Here is a 21852-nt window from a genome sequence, read left to right on the forward strand (position 1 = left end):
TCTTTCCCTGCCCATTTGAAACACACCAACCAATCACGTGCATTCTAACTCATCCCAAGTGAACAGTAGGGTTAAAGATGCTGTTTGTCATAAACCTGGCAGTTTTGCCCAAGGGATGGACTCAAACGCAGACTCTGGTGAACTATTTACAGAGATTTTATTCAACCGGGGAACCAAACAAACACAAGGAGGGAGACTTAGGGGGAAGGAAATAACTGAGGTGACAAGACGGCGACTGACACTGGATTTACGGAGAGGAGTGTGGCGACAAGGGAAGGAGGAACAAGGGGGATTCTGCAAGGAGACGGAGAAACAGTTATTGTCTCATGGTTAGGAGCAACTGACTGAAGGGAGTTTGCTGGTGAGCTTTGTTCTCCTTAATTTGCAGATCCAGTTTTAGAGAGTCCTGAGGAGGGTAGGTCAGTGGAAGTCAGCTCACAGTCCGAGAATGTGGGGTGTAGCGGCAGGTTGGAGGGCAGGCAACCAGGTAGGAGAAGGAGCCAGAGATCACCAGAGCAGGTAAGTTCACTCCTGATGGTTTGATTTATGGAAACGTCAACCCTAGGGAGGATAAGGTTACTCAAGGAAAAGGCAATTATTTTAACTACAAGCAAGAGTGATCTAATTACCGCCAGATGGCACACAAGAGACTAGCAAGGCATGGCAGACTGCTCTGGGTTTAAGAAGCCCTCCTGCTGATTGCACGTACACGAGGTCCAGGTGAGACATAGGAGGGGTGGACAGGAGACCGACAGCCACAAAACACAAACACTGTGGACACTCCCATGGACCATGACCCTTTTAATACTTGCAGACACTGTTTACATTTGAATTGTAAAGGGAAAAAGAAGAAAACGGAAAGTGAAACTATCCCTTTTCTTTTTTTTTTTTTTAAATTGAGCACTTTATTTGAAGACAACTTTCTCAAAAGGTCTTTATTTTCAAAAGTAAAAGAATCTGTTTTATAATGATATCGTTATTATTTAATTTGACAATTCAAGTTTATATTTACTTGAGACCCTGTTGCTGAATACATACAGAGATCAATAAAACTATTAGGCTACTTCAAAATATACAGCTGAAAAAAATTTAAGAACTTAGGGATAAAACACTTGGGAATCACGTCAGAGTTCAATGGGTGAAAAAAAATCATACTGAATATCTATACTGATATGGACTGTGTACTGGGTTAGGAACATAAGGATGCTACATCGGTTGATGAAAATGAAAATGATCAACCAACAGAGGGCTGAGTTCAAAAACACTCAAAAATGATCAAAAACAATTCAGCTCAAAACTATTATTGCAGCAGCAGATTTTCTCTAACTTGAACTCCTTAAATTGTAATTAAATACCCCTGGTCTCAGGGGCACTCCATCACGACATGCAAATCTAAAAATAGACATAAATTAATACTTTCCAAACTAAAGCAATCTTTCTCCTTCATAAAACTCATTACCTGTCAAATAACATTTGCATCCATCCTTTACATAACTGAAATTTTGTGACTGCATTCAGTTATTGTCATTGAAAGCAGTCCTTGTTTCAAAGCTCTACAAGTACGTGAGGCAAGCTACCACTGGTTCCATTTTCACTGCTCTGAAATCACTTATGGCCAACGATTGGTATGTAAACACAGCTAGCTTTACCAAGTAAATGAGCTTCAGTGATTTAGAATAGTAACAGAAGTAACAGACACTTTCCTTTCTCTAGCCACCTTGATCAACATGTGTGATGTATATAAGACGAAAGATGAAAAAGTTGTCAATAATGTATTTCGTACATTAGCAAGGAAAGGTGGGATGATAATGATGGAGAGGGGATGGCAGCTATCAACAGGTGCAATCTAATGAAACAGACAAATTGATTTCAGATTAGCAGCTATGTGAATATCAGAATGTAATCAAAATAACAAGCTGTTTTGCCAAAACTCCACGTTCATTTTTTCATTAATATTTTGAATTCGCCTTGTAGATATTGACAGTTAACCCTGTCAGACACTGCTCAAGCCTTTTAATTCATCTGCCTTTTTAAAAATTATTAATATTGTAATATTGTTATTATTATTTTAGAGCGAGGCTGTCCCCTAAGGACAGCCACTAAAAACATATCCTTTATATTTTATGATGCTAGATGTTATGCTGAATAGTGTTTCAAATGAGCTCTATCATAAACACATGCAGCAGCATATTAATCCCTATAACAGTGATGCAGAATGATTATCTTTACTTTTGATATTTCTTTTGCACAATTTTCCATTAGCATAATTTTGATGCTGCCAGGTCTCGATCAGACATAGAAAGTCCACTTTATGACCATCAAGAAGATCATAGACAAGAGGTCCCTTGCAGGAGATGGATCGGACATTTAACAATCCAACGGAGACGGGATAGTTGCCGCTGGCTTCGCAAGCCGACCTGGCAAGGCAAGCAAGCACACTATGTCCAAAAACAGCCCAGCGGCTACCAGCTGATGCTGACAGCTGATGCCTAATATATTTTTGAGCAGGAGCGCCCCCCACCAAAGTCGGCCACAGGCAGTCTTGACTTGACAAATCTTGTATAGTGGTTGTCATGAGTTGCTGGATTGGATGTGGGAGCTAAAGCAGTAGACTTAAATCTAGGGTCATTTCTCATTCTGGCTTAGTCTTGTATGAAACGACAGAAGAATGAAAAGGGAGGGAAATGCATGTCATGTCTTTGCTTGTATATTGTCCCCTCTAACATTCACTTGTCTTTAAGATTTGATGTTAACTTATCAACTATTGGGGCAATGCCACGTGATGTGTCCAAATACACTAGTCCAGATAAAGAGCCGTCAGATTTGGCTGCATCAGGTCACAAAGTTCTCTTAGGTTCTGGGGTCTTGTTTGACACCCTAGGAAAACGTTCAAGTCTCTCAAGGAGTGACTTCTAAATAGCCTCTGGAATGCTATAACTTTCTGTAGCTGTGTCCAAACTTGCCGTTGGCCCTCTGCTGAATTGTTGAGATGGATAGAGTGTATACGTTTGGTGTTTTTGGACAACTCTTCTCCTAGCCACCGGGTGAGCACATCTAACTTTTCTCTACACTCTTAGAAAGGATGTGTTAAAAAATGATACAAAAAATGTGTTGTTACACTATTAACACATTTTGTGTGAATTTTAACATAACATGTGTAAGAAAATGTGTAAACATTGAAAAAATGTGTAAAACGCTTAACACACTTGATGTGTTGCACAGTTTAACACATTTTGTGTGTTATTTTCAGAAACAGGACCTAAAATTAGCAGCTCAGTAATTTGATGCTAGCCCTGTCTTTAGTGAAATAAATTGTAGATTAACAATGTATTATAACTATATTAACTGAATAAATAAAATGTTTAGTTATTGTTTGTTTTCCATAATCCTTTCCTCATTACTTTCAACAAATAAAACATTTTATAGTGTAATGTGGACCAAGGTGTGTATGGTGTACTAAAATTCTGAAAGAGGATTAATTTTTTATTTCTCAATATGTATGGCATACCAATTAATGGCCATGGCTATACTATAAGCATAAGTATCCACAAAGAACAGGCTTAATTTTGACCGTAACATGTGAACTAGGGCAATACAATTGAAGAAAAATTAGGAAATTAAATGAGTAAGAATACACATGCTGAAAATTGAAACAAAATCTGCCCAGCAACATGACATACCAGCGGTGGGAAGGGGGCGCTATCTTTCGCACCATTGAGACAAAGGAGACAAAGATGGAGGTTATGTTGCCTAGTATGTTGTCAGACCTTACAGTAAGTATCATTTACCAGTTTATCTTAATGTACTGAAAATATGCCGGGTTTCTGGAAGAATGTGAATTTATATAAAATATAGGAGTTATGTAGGAGTTTTGAGTTTAAGTTAATTACTGCTTAACTATACCTAGCTAACCTTAATGTAACAGTCTTGTTAACATATCCTACTTTATTCATGTATTTATCTATTTACTTTATTTATGTATTAGAGTATTCAGAAATTGCTCTTAGAACCAGTGTGGTAGTTGGCTTGCGGCTCCGACAGCTATTATGTTGTCTATGAGCAACGCCAGCAGTGTTGTGTAAAATGACAATATTGTCGTTAGCTCTGAATATAGCAAATGTAGTTATCACCGCAACCATTTGTTTACTAGCACAGAATAGGAATAAAGACTGAGTAACTTTAACATGAAATATACCTCATATTGACAGAGATAATTATTTTTTTCAAGCAGTTAAAGCAGTTTTTGCATCTAGTATGATTAACTAAAGTATGTGCACATTCTTTTTTAAGGCTTATTGCTGGAAACATGCTCTGATATATTTTCTTTTTCATGCAGAACTTCTGAGGAAGTAATAGTCAGTGTTATTAAAAAAACAAACAACAGCAACTTGACCATGCAAATTATCTTACTTATTTAGCCATGTGTTTCATTTTTTCAGCACACATATGACAACTTAGAATCTGTCAAAGTCCTTGTAACCACTTTTATAGATGAGAAAGAAATTTGTAAAAAAAATTTCTTATTGTCAGCAGTGCCACAGACATCATAGGTCAAAGCCAAGCTCAGCACATGGGCTGTGTGCTTGATAGGTTGCTAAAGTATAACACTGATTTCATGGAATATATTGATGTTGACAGTGAGGTAGACGTTAAGGACTTTGATAGATTCCATATCGTCCTGTCAGCCGGAGGGCCACCGATGGAAACCTCTCTTGGGGAGATTAGACAAAATCAGGTACACTTTGCATTTCTCCAGTTTCCTAAGTCATGAAATGTGTTTTAACAGTTATTAACTATTAGTCAGGATCAGATTTATTCACCAAGTAGCAACTAGAAGATAAAATCAATTTATTTATTATTCAGAATTTCTTTTAGTCATTGCGTTATAATCACGGTAATTAAGAAACCGCCTTCTTCTGCTGCAGCTTTTTGAGTAAACTCGTGCTTCTATGCTCTGTGGAAATTTGCTGTCATGACTTTGAAGATTATTGCAGAGAGGTCTGGTGTTGCCTTTACACAGTCTACCATTACCACAGAAGAACAAAGTCAACCCCTGAAGTCACTCAGGAAAGCCCCACAGATTCTTAAGGAGTATGGAAAATGTGAGGAGAAAATTGTTAGAAGCCAAAGAAACTTAGACTCAGATATCTATTTTACATGTACATATACATGGGCGATCCCCCGTCACGGTCCGATCTGTTCTGCACCAACGTGTGCAGAACAGATGTGACACAGAGGAAAACCGCCCAGGGCTCTTAGCACATTCTTTATTTATACTAAAAGCAAGTTTCCACAGCAGTAGGAGTGGCATGTATGGAACTGATAATATCTCCTTAAAAGGAGAGACCTTTAGCTTGTCTGTTGAAACAGGAGATAGCTTGGTATGTAAAGATCTCAAAACATGTCCATAAAAGGAGAGAGAGAGAGAGAGACCGTTAACTTGTCTGTTAACACAGGAGGTAGTATCGTATGTCACCGCATTCTTCTGCACATATGGTTTCACTCCCTTTTCCTGTGGTGGTTCCAATTCACAAGCTCTCCTTCCTTTAAATGAAGCTACAACTAAACATAACACAAAACTAAAAATCTTTCATCAAAACCTGTCGGTGCCATTGAGGAAGCTCCTTGTGAAGACTTGCATTGGGGATTTGGTGGAGATGTGTTGTTAGTAAGTATAGCACTTTACTGTACTTTGTTAAAATTTTGCAATGAATGTTTTCCTTTAAAAATGTTGAAGTGCACAGAAGTAAAAAAGTTTACCTTTGTTTTCCAGTTACCCTCTTAGTGCAGAGAAGCTAACTGTAGCAAAAAGCATCATCACCACTTTTCCATCCCTGAGTGGCAGGACAGGGGGAAGGATTTGTAAGTAAATTTAGCATTTTAATAATGTAAATTCCACTACATACTGTAAATTGCACTTCTTCCCACTTACTGTGTATCGTTTAACCTTTATCTAATTATTTATTAGAGCTTTTTTTCTCAGTTAAAATTGCTCAGCTGTTACCCATATACCTCTGTCCTTTCTAACTAAGGAGCATTATTATGATCCAGTCTCTCATTGTGGATTCCTAGAGACTAAACTGCGCAACCTTAGACGGAATCTCAACCAGGGGCAAAGACGTTATAAGAAGCGAAAAGTGACAGATGACTGTGGTGAAGACAAGAAGCTCAGGCGAGAGGATGGGCATACCAGCAGCACAGATGAGTGGGTCACCCAAGTTATTGCGGCCCTCAGCTGAGAACCTTCCAATTATCATGTCAGGCATGGAGGAAACATACACCAGTCGCAGAGCCTGGAATATTTAGAGACTACCCACGGTTTTTGGACATGCCAAGTCTGGTAAGTTGCTTGGTTCCCTGGTAATGGTTTATGTACTCCTTCTCCACTCAGTTGTGTTTTGCATACAAAGTATGTAACAGGAGTCGATACATTTGGAGGTATGTTTATGAGCTCCTAGTGAATATTTTGAAAGTTTTATAACTTCAGAGTTTGATCATTACTCACTGGGCACTGATTACAATGAGCATCACTTTTCACATGGTCCAAAATCTTAGTCATACCACCAAATGACTATCTAATAGTAGGGACATCAAATGACAATGCAGAAAGTGCTGCTCGTGGAAGTGAAAACCCTACAAAAAAATCACCTAAATCTATATGAAACTCTGCTTTCAGCAGCACTATTTTCAGCACAAAAGCTCTACAGGACAAACCGCAGACAGACAAAATAAGAAATTGTCTGCTAGAAAGTTGAACATCAGCTAAAAAGTCCTAATTTTTTCTCAGGGTCTGATGGGACCCAAATCATAGCTAAAATTAAGGAATAATGGATTTGTATTCAAATACCACTCCAAGTAAATTGTTATGTTTCACTGTGTAGGTAAGCTTGATGTGGAATGGGTAACAGAAATGTGATACTGTAAAGTTTGATTTTAGCCATATAGCTACCAAAGGGGCAGAATGTACTTTTGATTTAATGTATTTAATGCTTCATTTGAAACTTAAACACTTTTTTTCTTTCCATAAGCTGGACTTGGAGTTTGGCAATCTTACAGGAGGGAAGGTGGACCTCTTTTTACGAAAATGGGGAGCCAGTATCATTCCGAAGCTCAAATCAGTAGCTGCCCTGGAAACAAGAACCCCCCCGCCGTGTGTTAACACACCTACTCCCACCAGTTGGTGCCAGTCGTTGCAGCCTTAAATCAGCTATAACGCACTTGGTTGATTTTGCACTGGTATGTATTCAGTAAAGTTCTCACGGTATTTACCTGAGGAAAGCATTTGTCTACACCTCACTGAATGCTTCTCTAAAAATCTATCTTTATCTTCCCATCTCCAAGCCTGGAACAAGTATTGCATCGCTTTGCAGTGATCCTGAAGCATCATCCACAACACACCAACCCCAGCTGATATGCATCGGTGATCTAAAGAGGGCAACCAGGCAGTACATCATTGTTGCTAAGAATGACAGAGTAACCATTTCTCTGAATGATGGCCTGACGTGTGCTGTGGATAAGCTTTTCAAACTGTACTGGGTATGTAACTTGTCCTATCCAGCACCACTTGGCTCCGTCTTCACCTTCTTTGAGTTTGTCTATGACCTGCCGCTGTCCACCCAAAGGAAAACCAAAGTACTGGAGCTGATTGCACAGATTAAAGGATGCAAGTAAAATGTTCACCTGTCCAAAATGTAGAGAGTCTCTGTTCACAGAGATGAGAAACCTCATTTGGCATCTTTGTCAAATACACTGCTTATCAGGACTCTGACCATTTTTATGCCTATGCAGTGGAAAGGTCAGACAATATGAACTGATTAGCTGAAATTTTTGATTTTCGTATTTAAACCCAAGGTACAAAATTGTATAACCTGGATGCTATATTCGCCAAAATGTATGTTTTTCTGTTCGCATGCAACTGCACATTTGTTGAATGTTGACAATTTGTTGAAGATGACAATTGTTACCTTTAAAAAATTTAATTCATGTATTGTCTGGATTATATCAGAACATTATATATATATATTGAAAAAATAGAAAAATTGAAAAAAGGGCAATCATATGATTGCCCTTTTTTCAATTTTTTTTTAACATTTTAATGATCTAGAGAGATAGAAAGCTAGTCAGATATGAATTTTGTTTGATTTTGTCAAGTAAAAATTGTGATATAGCTTTGGCTAAAATTGAATTTAAAACATTTTAATTGAAAAGATTCTGACAACTGTTGTTCATTCAGTTTGTAATGATTTATAATATGCCAAATAAAAAATGGAATTCAATAAATGTATAATATATACCCATCTTTTTTCTCCTTTTTAAAAAAAAAAAATTGAAATGTACACATTTTAACACATCTTTGTGTCAAAATAACACATCCTTGTGTTTACATTTTTTAACACAGAAGATGTGTTAAAGGAGCAGACACATTAATTGTGTTAAAACTGACACATCATGTGTTGTCCCTAATCTGATGCAGCACGTGTGTTATAATTTAACACATGATGTGTCAATTTTAACACATCCCTTCTAAGAGTGTGGGCTTTAAACTTAACCCTTCAATAGCATTACAAAAGAAAGCTCTCCATGCCCAGTAGTTCTCTGCTCTGTCTGTAAACTTTGTTAGACCATCTACAACTAAGCTGCTTTTTGCCAGAAATTTAGCAAGATTATCAAAGACACTGCTCCAATTGTTGTATGTTTCTAATTGTAAAAAATGTTTGCACATGTCAGCTCACACATGATATTTTGTGTCTTGTTTACAGTTTAACGATTCATTCTTTCATTAAATCCATACCATGCATCAAATGGAATAAATCTTGCAGAAAGGAACAACGGTGTGTTTTTTTTCTTTGCAAGATGATGGTTATTTACCTGCCTGGTTAAATTTGAGGGATTAAATGTGTGTAGATTTGAAAATGGTAATTGCACATGGACCTACACAAGGGTTGTTTTACTCAATGTGGTCCTCCGATTGAACTTTATTTATGGAGAGAACGTGATCTGACCTTGAACCAACCAAACTTACTATAGAGCTGCAAAATACACAAACTGTAGCATTGAGCTGTAGAACAATAGCCATAGCCATAGAACAATGATAGAAGCTTGTAGATGAAGACTGGGGGAAGGGCAATATGGACGATAGATGACCTCCACAGAGCCACATATTTCCAACAAATCTTAAATTCATAAAATTATATAGAGAAATACAACGCTTATGGAGCATATCTTGAAGGGTCATTTTTGTCTGGCTGTGCTTTTGTATGCATTATGGCCCCTCATTCAAATAAATGTCACATCACTTGAAATATAACATCAAATTTCTTGAAGATACTACATCCAAGATTACCCAAGATTACCCACTCCCAGATTACCTTTTGCATGTGGAGGCAGCTTTGTTTTTTATGTATTAAATAGCAGTCCTTTATTATCTTTTATCCTTTTTGTAAATATCTCATCTTATCTTATTATCTTTATCTTTTAATCTACTCTGATTATTTCATGAAAAGAAAAAAGAACTGGGGATAGAAGATTCAAAGTGAGGAAATACAAACCCCACAGAGCTACAACTGAGTACTGTTGATCGGCAGAGGTATCAGCCAATTATGGATGAGCAGAGGCTGCTGTCCCCCCCCTCTTCACCCAGTCTTGTAGAGTAGTGATCCTTGTATGCGCTGTAGTATGAGGAAGAGGGGGAGAGCGATCATTGCTTGAGGAACCAGCCTCTCTCTTTCTCTCTCTCTCACTGCCTCCCTACATGAGGGCGCCAACTAGTATTTGCAGTGAATCTTCAGTACAACCTGCAAATGGGGATGAAAAGCTATTCAGACTGACAGTCAAAGAAAAGGCAGAGGGGAAAAAAAGAAAAGTGGGCAGCTTTCTGAAAGCTTTGTTGTCGGAAGATACAAAAAGAGTGTCTACATAAGAACCAAAGAGATCAGAATCAGCGCTGTTTGGGAAGCATGTATAATTCGGTATGCTTCATCATCCTGTCATGGGTGTTTGCTGCACTTGTGTTCCCAGGTAAGGCACCTTCTTTTTCTCCAGTTTTCCGTATGTCTTTGTTTACATGCTGCTGTTTTTTTTATGTGGCTTTCCTATTCCTGTCAACACACAGGTGTCCACTGTTCAGTCATAGCCCCTTTCTCTCTTGCTTTCTTACTCATCTTTGTCAATAAATTCTGTCAGTAAAACTTTTTGTAAGGTTTTTTTTATGTGGAAGTCTAAAGATTAGAAATTTACAAAAAATTCCTGCATTCCTCCAAGAATACTCATGCACAAAGAGCGAAAAAGTTCCCTCCACCACAGACACTTATGATTCTTTACAAGTATAAGACTGAGTTGAACAGAGAATTTTTTTTACACTCACCAATAAAATTAAATTTTTTGTGGTCCCTGTGTTTTTATATTTGTTCAGCTGAAATAATTAGTACATCCAAAGAATGTATGCAGACGTCAATATTTTTGATGTTTGGAGATGTTTGGAGTGGAGCTGCAGTATTATTAGACTGCAGAAGTTGTTGTTGTCTTAGAGTGTCTTAAATAGCTGCATGGGTATTAGGCAAACATTTAGTTTTTTAATGCGTTGACACATGACACTTTCCTGTCAGCGAACCCTGGACATAGTCCCACTGACTGAACTTCCTTGTGATGTCAGGAAACGTGATGTAGTAAAATTATGTTAAATCAGCCTGACATCTCAAAATGCAAATATGCTCCCAAAGCACCTGTAGTGAGAGAAATGTTTTTCCCCCCTCAAAGGGATTATGTGAACTGGATTATGCGAGGTATTTGACAGGGGAAATATGTGATATGTGACTAAGTGCATTTGCATTTTATTAACAAAAAAAATCATTTTAGGTTCTACAACATTTTAAAGAAACTTCTTTCTGGCACACCAGAATAATCAGAATGCATTTCTTTAAATAGAAGAATCACATTACAGTTATTCATCAAATATTATTGTCACTAGCTTTACATTAGCTTTTAAAAAAGATTAAATTTTTTTTTTTTTAAAAACCATAGCTGAATTAAATCTGTATCTCTGTTTGTCCAGCCTCTTTGCATCCTTGTTTCCGATGCTGCCTCCCCAGCACACTGCAGAATAAAAAAGCGGATTTGCCACCACAGACCATAGAACATCTGCAGCAATTTACTGCAGATGTCAAGAGATCTTAAATGGTAGATGCAAATAGCATGAGAAAAGGTTTATGTCAGAATGTTAGTTGAGAGATAAAAGGGCAGAGATTTCTTTCACTGTGATATGTTTTAATCAATATCTATTTTTAGATTTCATCTGACAGGCACTGCTTGCCTCACTTGCCCTGATGTTAATTGGATTATTGTGTATGTGGAAATACTGTAATACATAAACAAACAAGCAACAACAACAACAACAACAAAGTGTGTGTGTGTGTGTGTGTGTTAAAAAGATACAAATATAAATATAAAAAAAAATACATCATTGCTGATATGATATAGCAGTACTGGATAGTGCATGAAAAACAACAACAACAAAAAACTCATCCCACATACGTCCCCCACCATACTTCTTTCCCCACTTTATTCATCCAGAGCTGGGTTTTGCTGAATATACATGTCTTTTTAAAGTGTTGCCCTGGTTCACTTTCATATGTATTCTCTACGTACCTGTATCAGAATCAGCTATTTGACTGTCAGTATTGATAGAGACAGCTATGTTGAATTTGAAAAGTGTTGTGTTGTTGTGTTTTGGTCAGAAAATTGTTTACAGAACTTATGGTATGTGTGTGTGTGTGTGTGTGTGTGTGTGTCACTGTGACTGTGTGAGAGAGGATAGTGTTACATTATTAATATGCCTTGCTGAAAAACTCATTCTGTTGCTGGCTTTGTTTACTTTTTTTTTTTTGGCTGAAACTAACTTTATCTTTGCATTTAGATAACAGAGGGAAAGGTCACTGTACTTTATGAGCTCAGATGAGCTGATGAAATTTCAAAAAGTTCATCTGCATCAGCAAATTAAACTGATATTGATATATATGAAAAAACATTAAAGTTGAACAGAGTTAGTGTTTGAATTCTCATTTTCAATATGCAAGAATCAAGTTATTTTTAGCCAGTGACAGGATGGCTGTTAACTAGAACTATGACCCTCTTGTTTCCATTTTTTTTTCTTCTTTCTCAGCGTGGGAAAAGTGTAATCACGAGGACTTAATAAGCAAGTAGCTTGCAGATACCACTTAATTTTTCAAGAACCACTGACAAGTATGTGTTTTCTGACACCTTTTAATACAAAAAACCATAGACCAGGGGTGTCAAACTCAATTGGGTTCACATACCACATACAGCCTAATTAGATGTCAGAGGACTACAGTCATTATGTAATTAGATATAAATAATAATAAGCCCATGTTTTTTCCTTTGTTTTTATGCAAAGGAGTACAAGTACATTACAAAAATCTTCACATTTAATCAAATATCCTTTTAGAAAACATATCGAAACATTTAACAACCTCAGATTTCTTAAGACAGCTGTTTGCACAAATACAAACAAAATTTTAAGTAAAAGGCATTTGCAACTGAAAAAAATAGTATTGCACTTTAAATTTTATTGCATTGCATGAACAATAGGATTCCATCAAACCAAACTCTTTTGCAGTGAAGCTGTTGACTTACATTAAATTGAATATTTCTTAACTCTTTCTACAACAAGAATTAATTTTCACAGAACTATTTTTGGTGTAATCGGAGTCTAAACCAACATTTACAAGGAGTTAGTCATTTCTAGGCTACTTTGTTTTTGCTCCTGAAACTTAGCATCTTTTGGTCTGCACAAGTGCATCAGTATCAGTCATCTAACTGTTTATGTGTGAGCCTTGAGTGCAATTTTGTTTTATTGATATTCATCACTGAGAAAACTTATTCACAATGGTAGGTTGTCCCAAACATGCAAAAACATTTTGTAGCCAGGGCTGTTAATTTAGGGTATGCTGGCAAGAGATATTGATAAAATGTGTCCAAATCTACCGAGGAAAACTTTTCTTCAAATCTGCATCACTTTCCAAATCAGTTATCTGTAGTTGGATGTCAACAGGCACATCAGAAGCTTTGAGTGTGAAGGGTGAGCGAAAAACTGCAAATTCTGTCTCGAATTCACCAAAGATCTAAAACCGTTTCTCAAACTCACACAGCAATCCTGAAATCTCTTCTTTATACTGTTTCATGTCATCATTAATCCCTTTTGCACATACCTTTCTTAGGCAAGGGAAATACGCAGGGTCACCACTTGACAGCTGTGTGGTCAGTGTGGCGGGGCGTGGTAGGCGATGCCACTGCAGGGTAGGTGAACGCACCTGCCGGGCATCCACAATCACGTCTCCCCGTTACAAAAGACTAAATGGGGTTCTATCATGTTGTTGTTGTTGTTGTTGTTGTTTTTGGTGTATGGCTGGCAGCTGGAATGCGTGTGTGCTGAGTTGTGTGAACAAGCAACCATGCTGCAAAGCATGAACGTGCACCCGGGTCTACTGTGGGTTTGTTACAGTCACCTTCAGTTTGAATGTCATGTATGCTCTCATAAACTGTGTGACAACTTTTTTGCGGCCTTGGAACATTTTGTTCAGAATATTCAAGTGCTCTGTAATATCCATCAGAAATGCAAGATCCTGCAGCCATTCCTGACGCTGTAATTCCATCACTGGATTTCCTTTTTTTCTCCATGAATTGTCCGATTTCCTCCGACTTTTATGAATCTTTTACTTTCAAAATTTATCCAGCAGACTGGCCCACAGGCTGTATGTTTGGACACCTCTGCCACAGACCGACCAGAATTTCCTAAAAAATGTCACAAGAAGCAGCTTGATCAACTAATTTTTAATTTAATATAGCTCTATTAAGGAACACATTTGCTTTTAACTGAATGTGATTAACTGTGTAGATCAGTGACCCAGCATTTTGAGTGGTTTTTGTATTTTGATTCATATTTTGCTGTATTAGAGAAATGTTAAGTTCTAGTGTTTACTGTTAGCATGTCTTAGTTATGTTTTAGGTTATCCCACCATGCGTGTTTGCTTGTTTATGTGTCATTCCCTGTTTCCTGTGTAGGTCTGTCTTGTCCTCTGTGTATGTCCCTTAAGTTATGCTCATGTCTCCCTCTGTCTCGTCTTCCTTGTGATTTACATAATCTTCCATGTCTACCCTGCTTCATGTACTTTCTCCCCAGCCCGTCATGTGTGTCTCCTCCCGTTGTCTTCCAAGTCCATCTAGTTTCCCTGAGTGTTCTTTCTTCCCGTTCCCTGTGTCATGTTGTGTGAATTAGTCTGTGTCTTGGTGTTTCCTGTTATACTTTGACAGTGTCCCGTCCTCTGTTCAGTCTGTGTAGTTTTGCTTCCTCTGTGTTGTCAGGTCAACTCATTCCAGCTTTGTTCGGCATGTGTGTCCACTCTCCCTAATTACTCTTGCTTATATTGTTTCTGTTTTCTGCTGTCCTTTGTCAGGTGTTGTATTATCTCAGTGTCTCCCGCGTAATGGTCTACTTCCCTCGTCTTGGTTTCCTTGCATCTTGTGTGTTTGTTTTTCTTTAGTTTTCCCAATTTAGTCAATTAGTCTAGTCTTGGTTTCACATTTTGAATGTTATTGCGCGTCTTCCTCTTCTAAGTCCCTGTTAGTAAATTAATTAACTGATCACCATATATTGATTTTATGTCTTAGAAAAACTTGGTTACAGCAGGATGACTATGTTAGTCTCAATGAATCAACACCCAGAGACCCAAAAGATTTCTGTTGTTGTTATATATCTTTGTTTGTATATTTATGTTACTATCTGGTTTCTTTTTGTCTGATATAGCGCTCAGCTCAGATAAAGTAATCATTGTGCGTGATTTAAACATCCATGTAGGTACCGAAAATGAAAACCTCAACACAAATTTAATATATTATTAGACTCAATTGGCTTCTCTCAAAATGTAAAAGAATTAACTCCTAAAGCTACTGTGTTTTTGTGGTTTAAATTACATATAATAGACTCTAATTTGTTCTTGATAATGGGTAGGCCCCTTCACACAGTAAGGTTAATTATGGAGTTCCACAGGGTTCATAGCAAGGACCAAGTCTGTCTAGACTATACATGCTTCCCTTAAGGATATGTCATTTATCATGCATATTAAACAAATATGTGGGACTGCTTTCTTCCATTTCGCAATATCTCTAAGATTAGAAACATCTGCCTCGGAGTGAGGCTGAAAAATTAGTTTAAGCATTTATTACTTCTTGGATGGACTACTATAATTCATTATGTCCTAAAACTTTATTTAACCCTAACCCTACTGACAGGGACAACAAAAAGAGATTTTGGAGACAGACACCCGCTCAACCTTTAAGATTAGGCTTAAAGCTTTCCTTTTTTACAAAGCACATAGCTTGGGCTGGATCCGGTGACCCTGAAGCCTCCCTTAGTTACACTGCAATAGTCCTGTCTTCCCCCCTCACCCCAAACAGTCATTGCAATAACGTTTTCTTTAGTCAACATTAGTTTTCTATGTTACAACTGCACATTTTTAATTGTTAAATTAACATGATTCTTACATGGATTTTTTGTTTTTCATTTATGTCAAGGCTTTTTATAATGAATTAATGAGATAATTATAAGTAGTTATGTTTACATATCAATTTCTTTTTAGTTTAAGTTTCCTTATGATGAACCAATATAATTGTTGCCTTTAAATAAATATATTATATTATTATATCAGAACCACTGTTTGCATTACATGTTTAGGTTGTAGTTTGACATTAATTATAATTAGTTCAATTAGTACTGTTGATTATATAAAAAAATATTAATTACAAGCACCTTTGATGTAGACAAAAACGAAAAATAAAAAGATAGTTACGGATCAGGACTCACCGATCCTTACTGTGCATGTGCAAAGTCGGACCGTACAAATGGGGTCTACCTGATCCGTACCGCGCATGTGCAGGGGTTTTCTTCTTCTTCTTCTGTTCGTTTAATGGCAGTTTACTCCCCAGTGTACGAGGATACTGCCCCCTGCTGACCGAGCGAATGAACCCTATTGTAAACTGAATTAGCGTCATTACAAAACGTATGCTAAATTTGATTTAGTGATAGTCGAGTGTGTTTATGCTTGTCTGTGTGGAGAGGATTGATTGGAATAGTGATGATGATGTCCGCTATCACTGTCAATTGTCAGTAAACACTTCATCTGGCTGATGAATCTTCATGTGACATATTACAAAGTCTGTATTATTAACTCTGTAATTAGGCGCCATCCTTCTTATTTTACGGCGCTGTTGTTCAATCGGGGAACGCTCTCTGTTGAGGAGAAAAGCATAAATTTGTTTGTATACGGATTATCCATTGTTTAAATGTCCCGGTAGTCGAAAAGGAGGCAGAGCTGTTGAGAAATGCTAGGAGCTAACTGGGCACTAACCGTATCATTCAAATATATTGAATTTCGCAATGTTGGCAAAGAGAGGAAGTGACGTAAGATTTGCGCATGCGGGGTACCGATCGGGTTTCCGGTACGGATCGGGTAGCGACAATGTGGCTAGTTCTCTGAGAGACTCAATCTCCATTCCGTTACGTATTGCATATGTACGGGGAATGTACATCCAGTAAAGGTCAAACAATGACCATGTTGTCACATCAAAAATGGCCCCTTGACAATGCCAAACAGGGGGTGGAGTGGGCACGCACTCCAGAGGGAAGGGGAGCCCTGTAGAGGGATTAACTTGCTGAATGGCCTTTAAAACCCAGTGGGACAACGAAGACCAGGACAGGGGTCTTCCCTGGATCCCAGAGTTGAAGACAATAAACAGCTGGTCTGTCCTCCTAATCAGCCTGATGTATGCCGCCAAGGCACAACTGGGGCACAGGGGTGCCTGCCACTGAGCCACCTCCCAGTCCAAGCCCTTAAGGGAAGCTGACCGTAGCTCAACTGACTGGGATAGGTGGAACTGGGACAGGGCTTTTGGCAGAGAAGCTGCGTTGGGCCGGAAGACCATCCCTTTCCTGTCTGTCAACAATCCCTGTGGATTGACAGCACATTGAGTTTATTAATCCTTCTGGCAGATATTCGAGCCAACAAGAAGAGGGACAGCCAACTCAGATCAGTGTCCTCCAGCGGCTCAAAGGAGGGTGCTAAAGGGTGCCAAGGACCAGGTCCAGGTCACGGTGGGAGTGGGGTCCCGGCCTATGAAAGTTGTAAGTTGCTGGGTGCCTCTCAGGAACCAGGAGATCAAATAGTAGTTGGCCTCACTAAGAGTTGAGTGACAAAGGTGAATGGCCTTAACCCTGCCACCATGCCATTCAGGTTCACTGGGGCTTTGCCTGCCTCCAGTTGGGAATGCAGAAACTACAGGATATCATGCACTGTAGCCTTATGGGTTCCAACCCCTGGACCGCACACCAGGAGGTAAACAGTCCCCAGCCCTATTGGATGGTGGGCAAGACTCCTGCATTGTACAGGCGACTGGGGCAGGCAGCCCTAATGCGTGGAGCTTCTCCCTCTCAGGGATAAGGCCGTCAGCTGGAGCTCTGCAGGGAAGGGGTGGAATAGTGACTCACTCAGAGATAGACAGTAACGTGTTACTGTAAACCCTTTACTTTTTTCAAGTAACGAGTAATGTAAGGGATTACTATAGCAAAAAAAGTATCTCCACTAATGCTCAGGAGTCCAGGGTCACGGTACAAGATAGTTGCAGGAAACCTATTCAAAGAAACGAGGGTTACAATGAGAAACGACCAGTTAGTATTGCCGGGCAATACTAACTGGAGTTGCTCAATATTCCAGTGATGAGCAAAAACAAAAACATTTGTGGCCACACTGGGCCAGGCACAAGGACCATAACAGTTTTAGTCTGTAAAAAGTGACAAAAACATTAGTGTCCACTGTACACTCTGCGTGGGAAGAAAACTTCTTTCTACAGCAAAAAATTAAACTTCAAATCTGAGCAGGCTGAAAGGTTTATTGCTTTATTACGTATTCAGGGAGGTCCCTCTGTCCAAAAGCAGCAGGATGGCTGAAAATCAGGGCATGTGGGGCCAGAGGGGCCACCAGGATCTGCCTTCTCGGTCTGTGTGTTTACTCCCTGGAGGCAAAGAGATCGTCCTCGCCCTCTGGAAGTAGGGCCAGATCTTGTCGACCACTCGCTACCCTGAGCTCAGAGCCATTTCCGTGCCAGGGCCCTCAACATGTCATGTTGAGAGGGGCTTAACGGAAGCGGAGCAAGGTCACCCCTGTCCCACTGCCACATCCAGTTGCCTGTCCTGTAAAAGAGAGGAAAAGGGCCTGGGCAGCACTGCGACCATGCTGTCCATCCCGATGATAACATGGATCCCCTGAAGTCGAGGCAGAAGCTGGTCCACGAGGTCCATAGGGTCTTGTGGACTGGCCTCTGGGCATTCCACTAGATCAATTTGTTGGAACTGCAGGCATCCCACCCTACTGGGGAGGTGTTTGTGGAAATTAACTAGTTACTGGACTTATTCAACAGGTCCTGTTCCAGATTGGACAGGTCCCTCCACCAACTGAGAGCCCAGTGGAGCCCTCGGAAGACCACCACTGTAGCCTGTGAGGAACAGACCCAGGTTCAGTAGAGGATGTTGAATGGTTTTATGTGCAGGAGCGCCAATGGGACCACCTGCACTGTGGTGGCCATGCAGCTCATGAGGTGTAGGCACAATCCCCAGCTGACCCGAGAGCGGAGTCCAAACTGGCCTAGTCATGGCCTGAGAACCTGTCGTCATTCTGCAGTGAGAGACACAGAGGCCGTAATGGAGTCCAGGGACTTGCCCAGAAAGGTCATGACTTGCGAAGGATGCAGCTTGCACTTCCTGGGATTTGTGCGCAGGCCTAGAGCCGGATCATGAGATACCAGCAGTGATCAGGGGTTTAAAATCCAGGGGTCTGCCAAGATAGGCTCTCCACCACATGGGTTAGTCTTCAGCAGATTAGTCTAAACTAAATCCAAAATCCAAAACTTTTACCCTACGTGTGTGAATTTCTCATATTGGGATTTGCTTCCACAAGAAATCATATTCCTCACCTTGGGTCTTGCTGTTTAACTGTTAAGACACTGCTCAAAACTAATTTACTTCAAGTTTGTTATCCTCTGATTAACATACAAGAAAACAAAACAAAACAAAAATTAATTAAAACTGAATTATTGTATTATTTGCTAATGGTTAATGTTAATAGTAGGGATGGGTACCCGTATCCGGTGCCATGATGGCACCGGATCTGACAAAAACGGTAGTAACCAGACCGAAAAGCAGCGCATATTTCGGTGCTTTATTTCGGTGCTTTTTTTTTCCTGAGCTGTGATACACTTTAGATTCTAGCCAATCATTTTATGTTTCCGAGGATAGTAGGCGGGTCCAGGTACGTACGTTCTTTTAGAGCAGAGCTACAGATTAAAAATGCCCAAGGCGAAGCGGTCAAAAGTCTGGCTGTACTTCACAGCAAAATATGCAAACTCAGCAGCCTGCAACAAGTGCTTTAAGCTGATACTGTGATACTGTCAAAGGAGGTAACACCTCAAATCCGATGAAACACCTGGCGACGCATAGCGTTTTTTTAAAAGCCGAGAAATGCGCCGTATTTGATAGCTTGCTGCGAGACCTCACACCGTGCACATCTACTGCGGGTGTGGTGCCTGTTATCGGACCCAGAGTTAGCAACATCCCCCAAAAACCCGAAGAGGAGAGTCCTGGCCCCTAGCCCTGCCAGTGTAGCAGAAATGATGACGGATGATGGTGGCAGCAGCAGCCGTTCTTCTCTGCGTGAGTAGCTTAATGTTGTTCGTGTGTAATTTACGTTGAGTAGGCTCACCACGTTATTACATTAATGCATGTAAGGTGAACTAGCAAACACCGTCATAGCTACATGCGGCTGTCTTCTTGTTTGATGGCAGATACTCCCTTCACCCTGGCCAAAAAGGCTAAAATGTTAAACAACAGTTAAACATGAGAGGTTTTTGGACAAAGTTTGTGTTTTTTCCATTGTTTAACCACTGCTTCCAGCCAAGAGTGATACCATATATGCCCCATAGCTGCAGAAAAGGCTAACATTGTTATCTTTTTACAAAAAAACAGTTAAACATGAGAGGTTTTTGGACAAAGTTTGTGTTTTTTCCATTGTTTAAGCACTGCTTCCAGCCAAGAGTGATACCATATATGCCCCATAGCTGCAGAAAAGGCTAACATTGTTATCTTTTTACAAAAAAACAGCTGAACATGACAGGTTTTTGGACCAATTTTGTGTTCTCCATTCTTTAAGCACCAGTTTGAGCGCCGTTTAAGCACCGGCACCGTTTCAAAAGTACCGGTTTGGCACCGGTATCGGATAAAACCTAAACGATACCCATCCCTAGTTAATAGCATTACAAAAATAAAAAAACCTAACACCAGCATTATCAATTAGACAATCTGCTGCTCAGATCAAAATATTTTCCTTTTTACTATTTTCTTCTCAATATATGATAAATCATCTGTGTACTTATCCCAAAATCACTTTGCGCCCAAAACTCCCTCAAACTTTTCTGATCTGCGTGTGAGTCAAACACTATAGCCTCGTCAGCCTGAGCTGATTGAGCCATTTATCATAATACAGCTGGCAATAGACGACATTGCTCCTTGGTTCTGCCTGTTGATCCCAAAGACTGAAAATGATGGATTGCAATTATAAATGAGTCAAAGTGGTTTTGAAAATAAAGTTTTATTTATTACCTATTCAATTCAATTCAATTCAATTCAATTTTATTTATATAGTGCCAAATCACAACAAAAGTCGCCTCAAGGCGCTTCATAGATACAGAGAAAAACCCAACAATCATATGACCCCCTATGAGCAAGCACTTTGGCGACAGTGGGAAGGAAAACTCCCTTTTAACAGGAAGAAACCTCCGGCAGAACCAGGCTCAGGGAGGAGCGGCCATCTGCTGTGACCGGTTGGGGTGAGAGAAGGAAGACAGGATAAAAGACATGCTGCGGAAGAGAGACAGAGGTTAATAACAGATATGATTCAATGCAGAGAGGTCTATTCAATGCAGAGAGGTCTATTATTACCTGTTGATGACTAGTGTGTGCATCAACTTCGACTTCAAACTTCACAATCAAGTGTCAGGTATGCTAAATTGTTATAGTAGATCATGTTAAACACAAGCCTTTCATCACACAAGAAGAACCTAGGGAGCTGAAATGTGTGGCATGTCAAATTTTATGGCAACTTTTGTTTGTAAAAGAAATGCAATGTGACAATGTAATACCTTCCCACATTTCCTAGGAACATCAGTCATGTTGCTCTGACATGGTCATATTCTTAAGCATGAGTTTAAGAAAACCTTTCAAAACCTTTGAAATAGGTCAATAGGCTAACCAGTTTTAGCATTTTAGGAATGAAAGAAAGAGCAATGAGGAATATTTCTTGCAAGTCTTCTTCTTGAAAATTAACTTCTTCTTTAAATTAACCTTTCAAGCATCATAATCAAATAATTCTATTTAAAGACAGTATGTGGTAGACAGTATACTTATTTTATGTGAATTTGGAACATAAATGTCAATCCAGTCCTAATTTATTCTCTCAGACTTTAGAGTTACAGAAATAGAAATCAAACAAGAGTTTTGTAAAATGTTGCTCAGAAACCACTTAACAAGTTGAATAACATATAACTTTGGATTTGAGATACAACAGTGACTCACTTGACACTGCTTTTTGGCCTAAATTAAAAACAAAACAAAACAAAACAGCAAGCACTAACAGAAGATTTGTGCATCATGCTCTTGAATTGAGGCAAAAAATAGTTGAATAGAAGATAAGAAGTTATTGTGAAACCAGGAAACAGTTGGTTCTAAAACTATTACAG

The 21852-nt window shown here is 39.2% G+C and overlaps 1 protein-coding gene and 1 pseudogene across 1 annotated transcript in view; both read left to right on the forward strand.

The window, feature by feature from the left end:
- Positions 1-448: 448 nt before the first annotated feature.
- Positions 449-7691, forward strand: LOC146378667 (uncharacterized; annotated as a pseudogene).
- Positions 7692-9708: 2017 nt separating this feature from the next.
- The window catches only part of opcml (opioid binding protein/cell adhesion molecule-like), a 404984-nt gene continuing 392840 nt past the window's right edge, over positions 9709-21852 (forward strand). Inside the window, exon 1 of the mRNA XM_084941581.1 lies at positions 9709-10017. Coding sequence (XP_084797707.1) covers positions 9957-10017 — 61 coding nt within the window. The 5' untranslated portion in view covers positions 9709-9956. The remainder of the gene's footprint in view (positions 10018-21852) is intronic.

This window comes from Perissodus microlepis, chromosome 10, assembly GCF_051167445.1.
Source record: "Perissodus microlepis isolate ML-2025 ecotype Zambia chromosome 10, ASM5116744v1, whole genome shotgun sequence".
Taxonomy (NCBI): Eukaryota; Metazoa; Chordata; class Actinopteri; order Cichliformes; family Cichlidae; genus Perissodus; species Perissodus microlepis.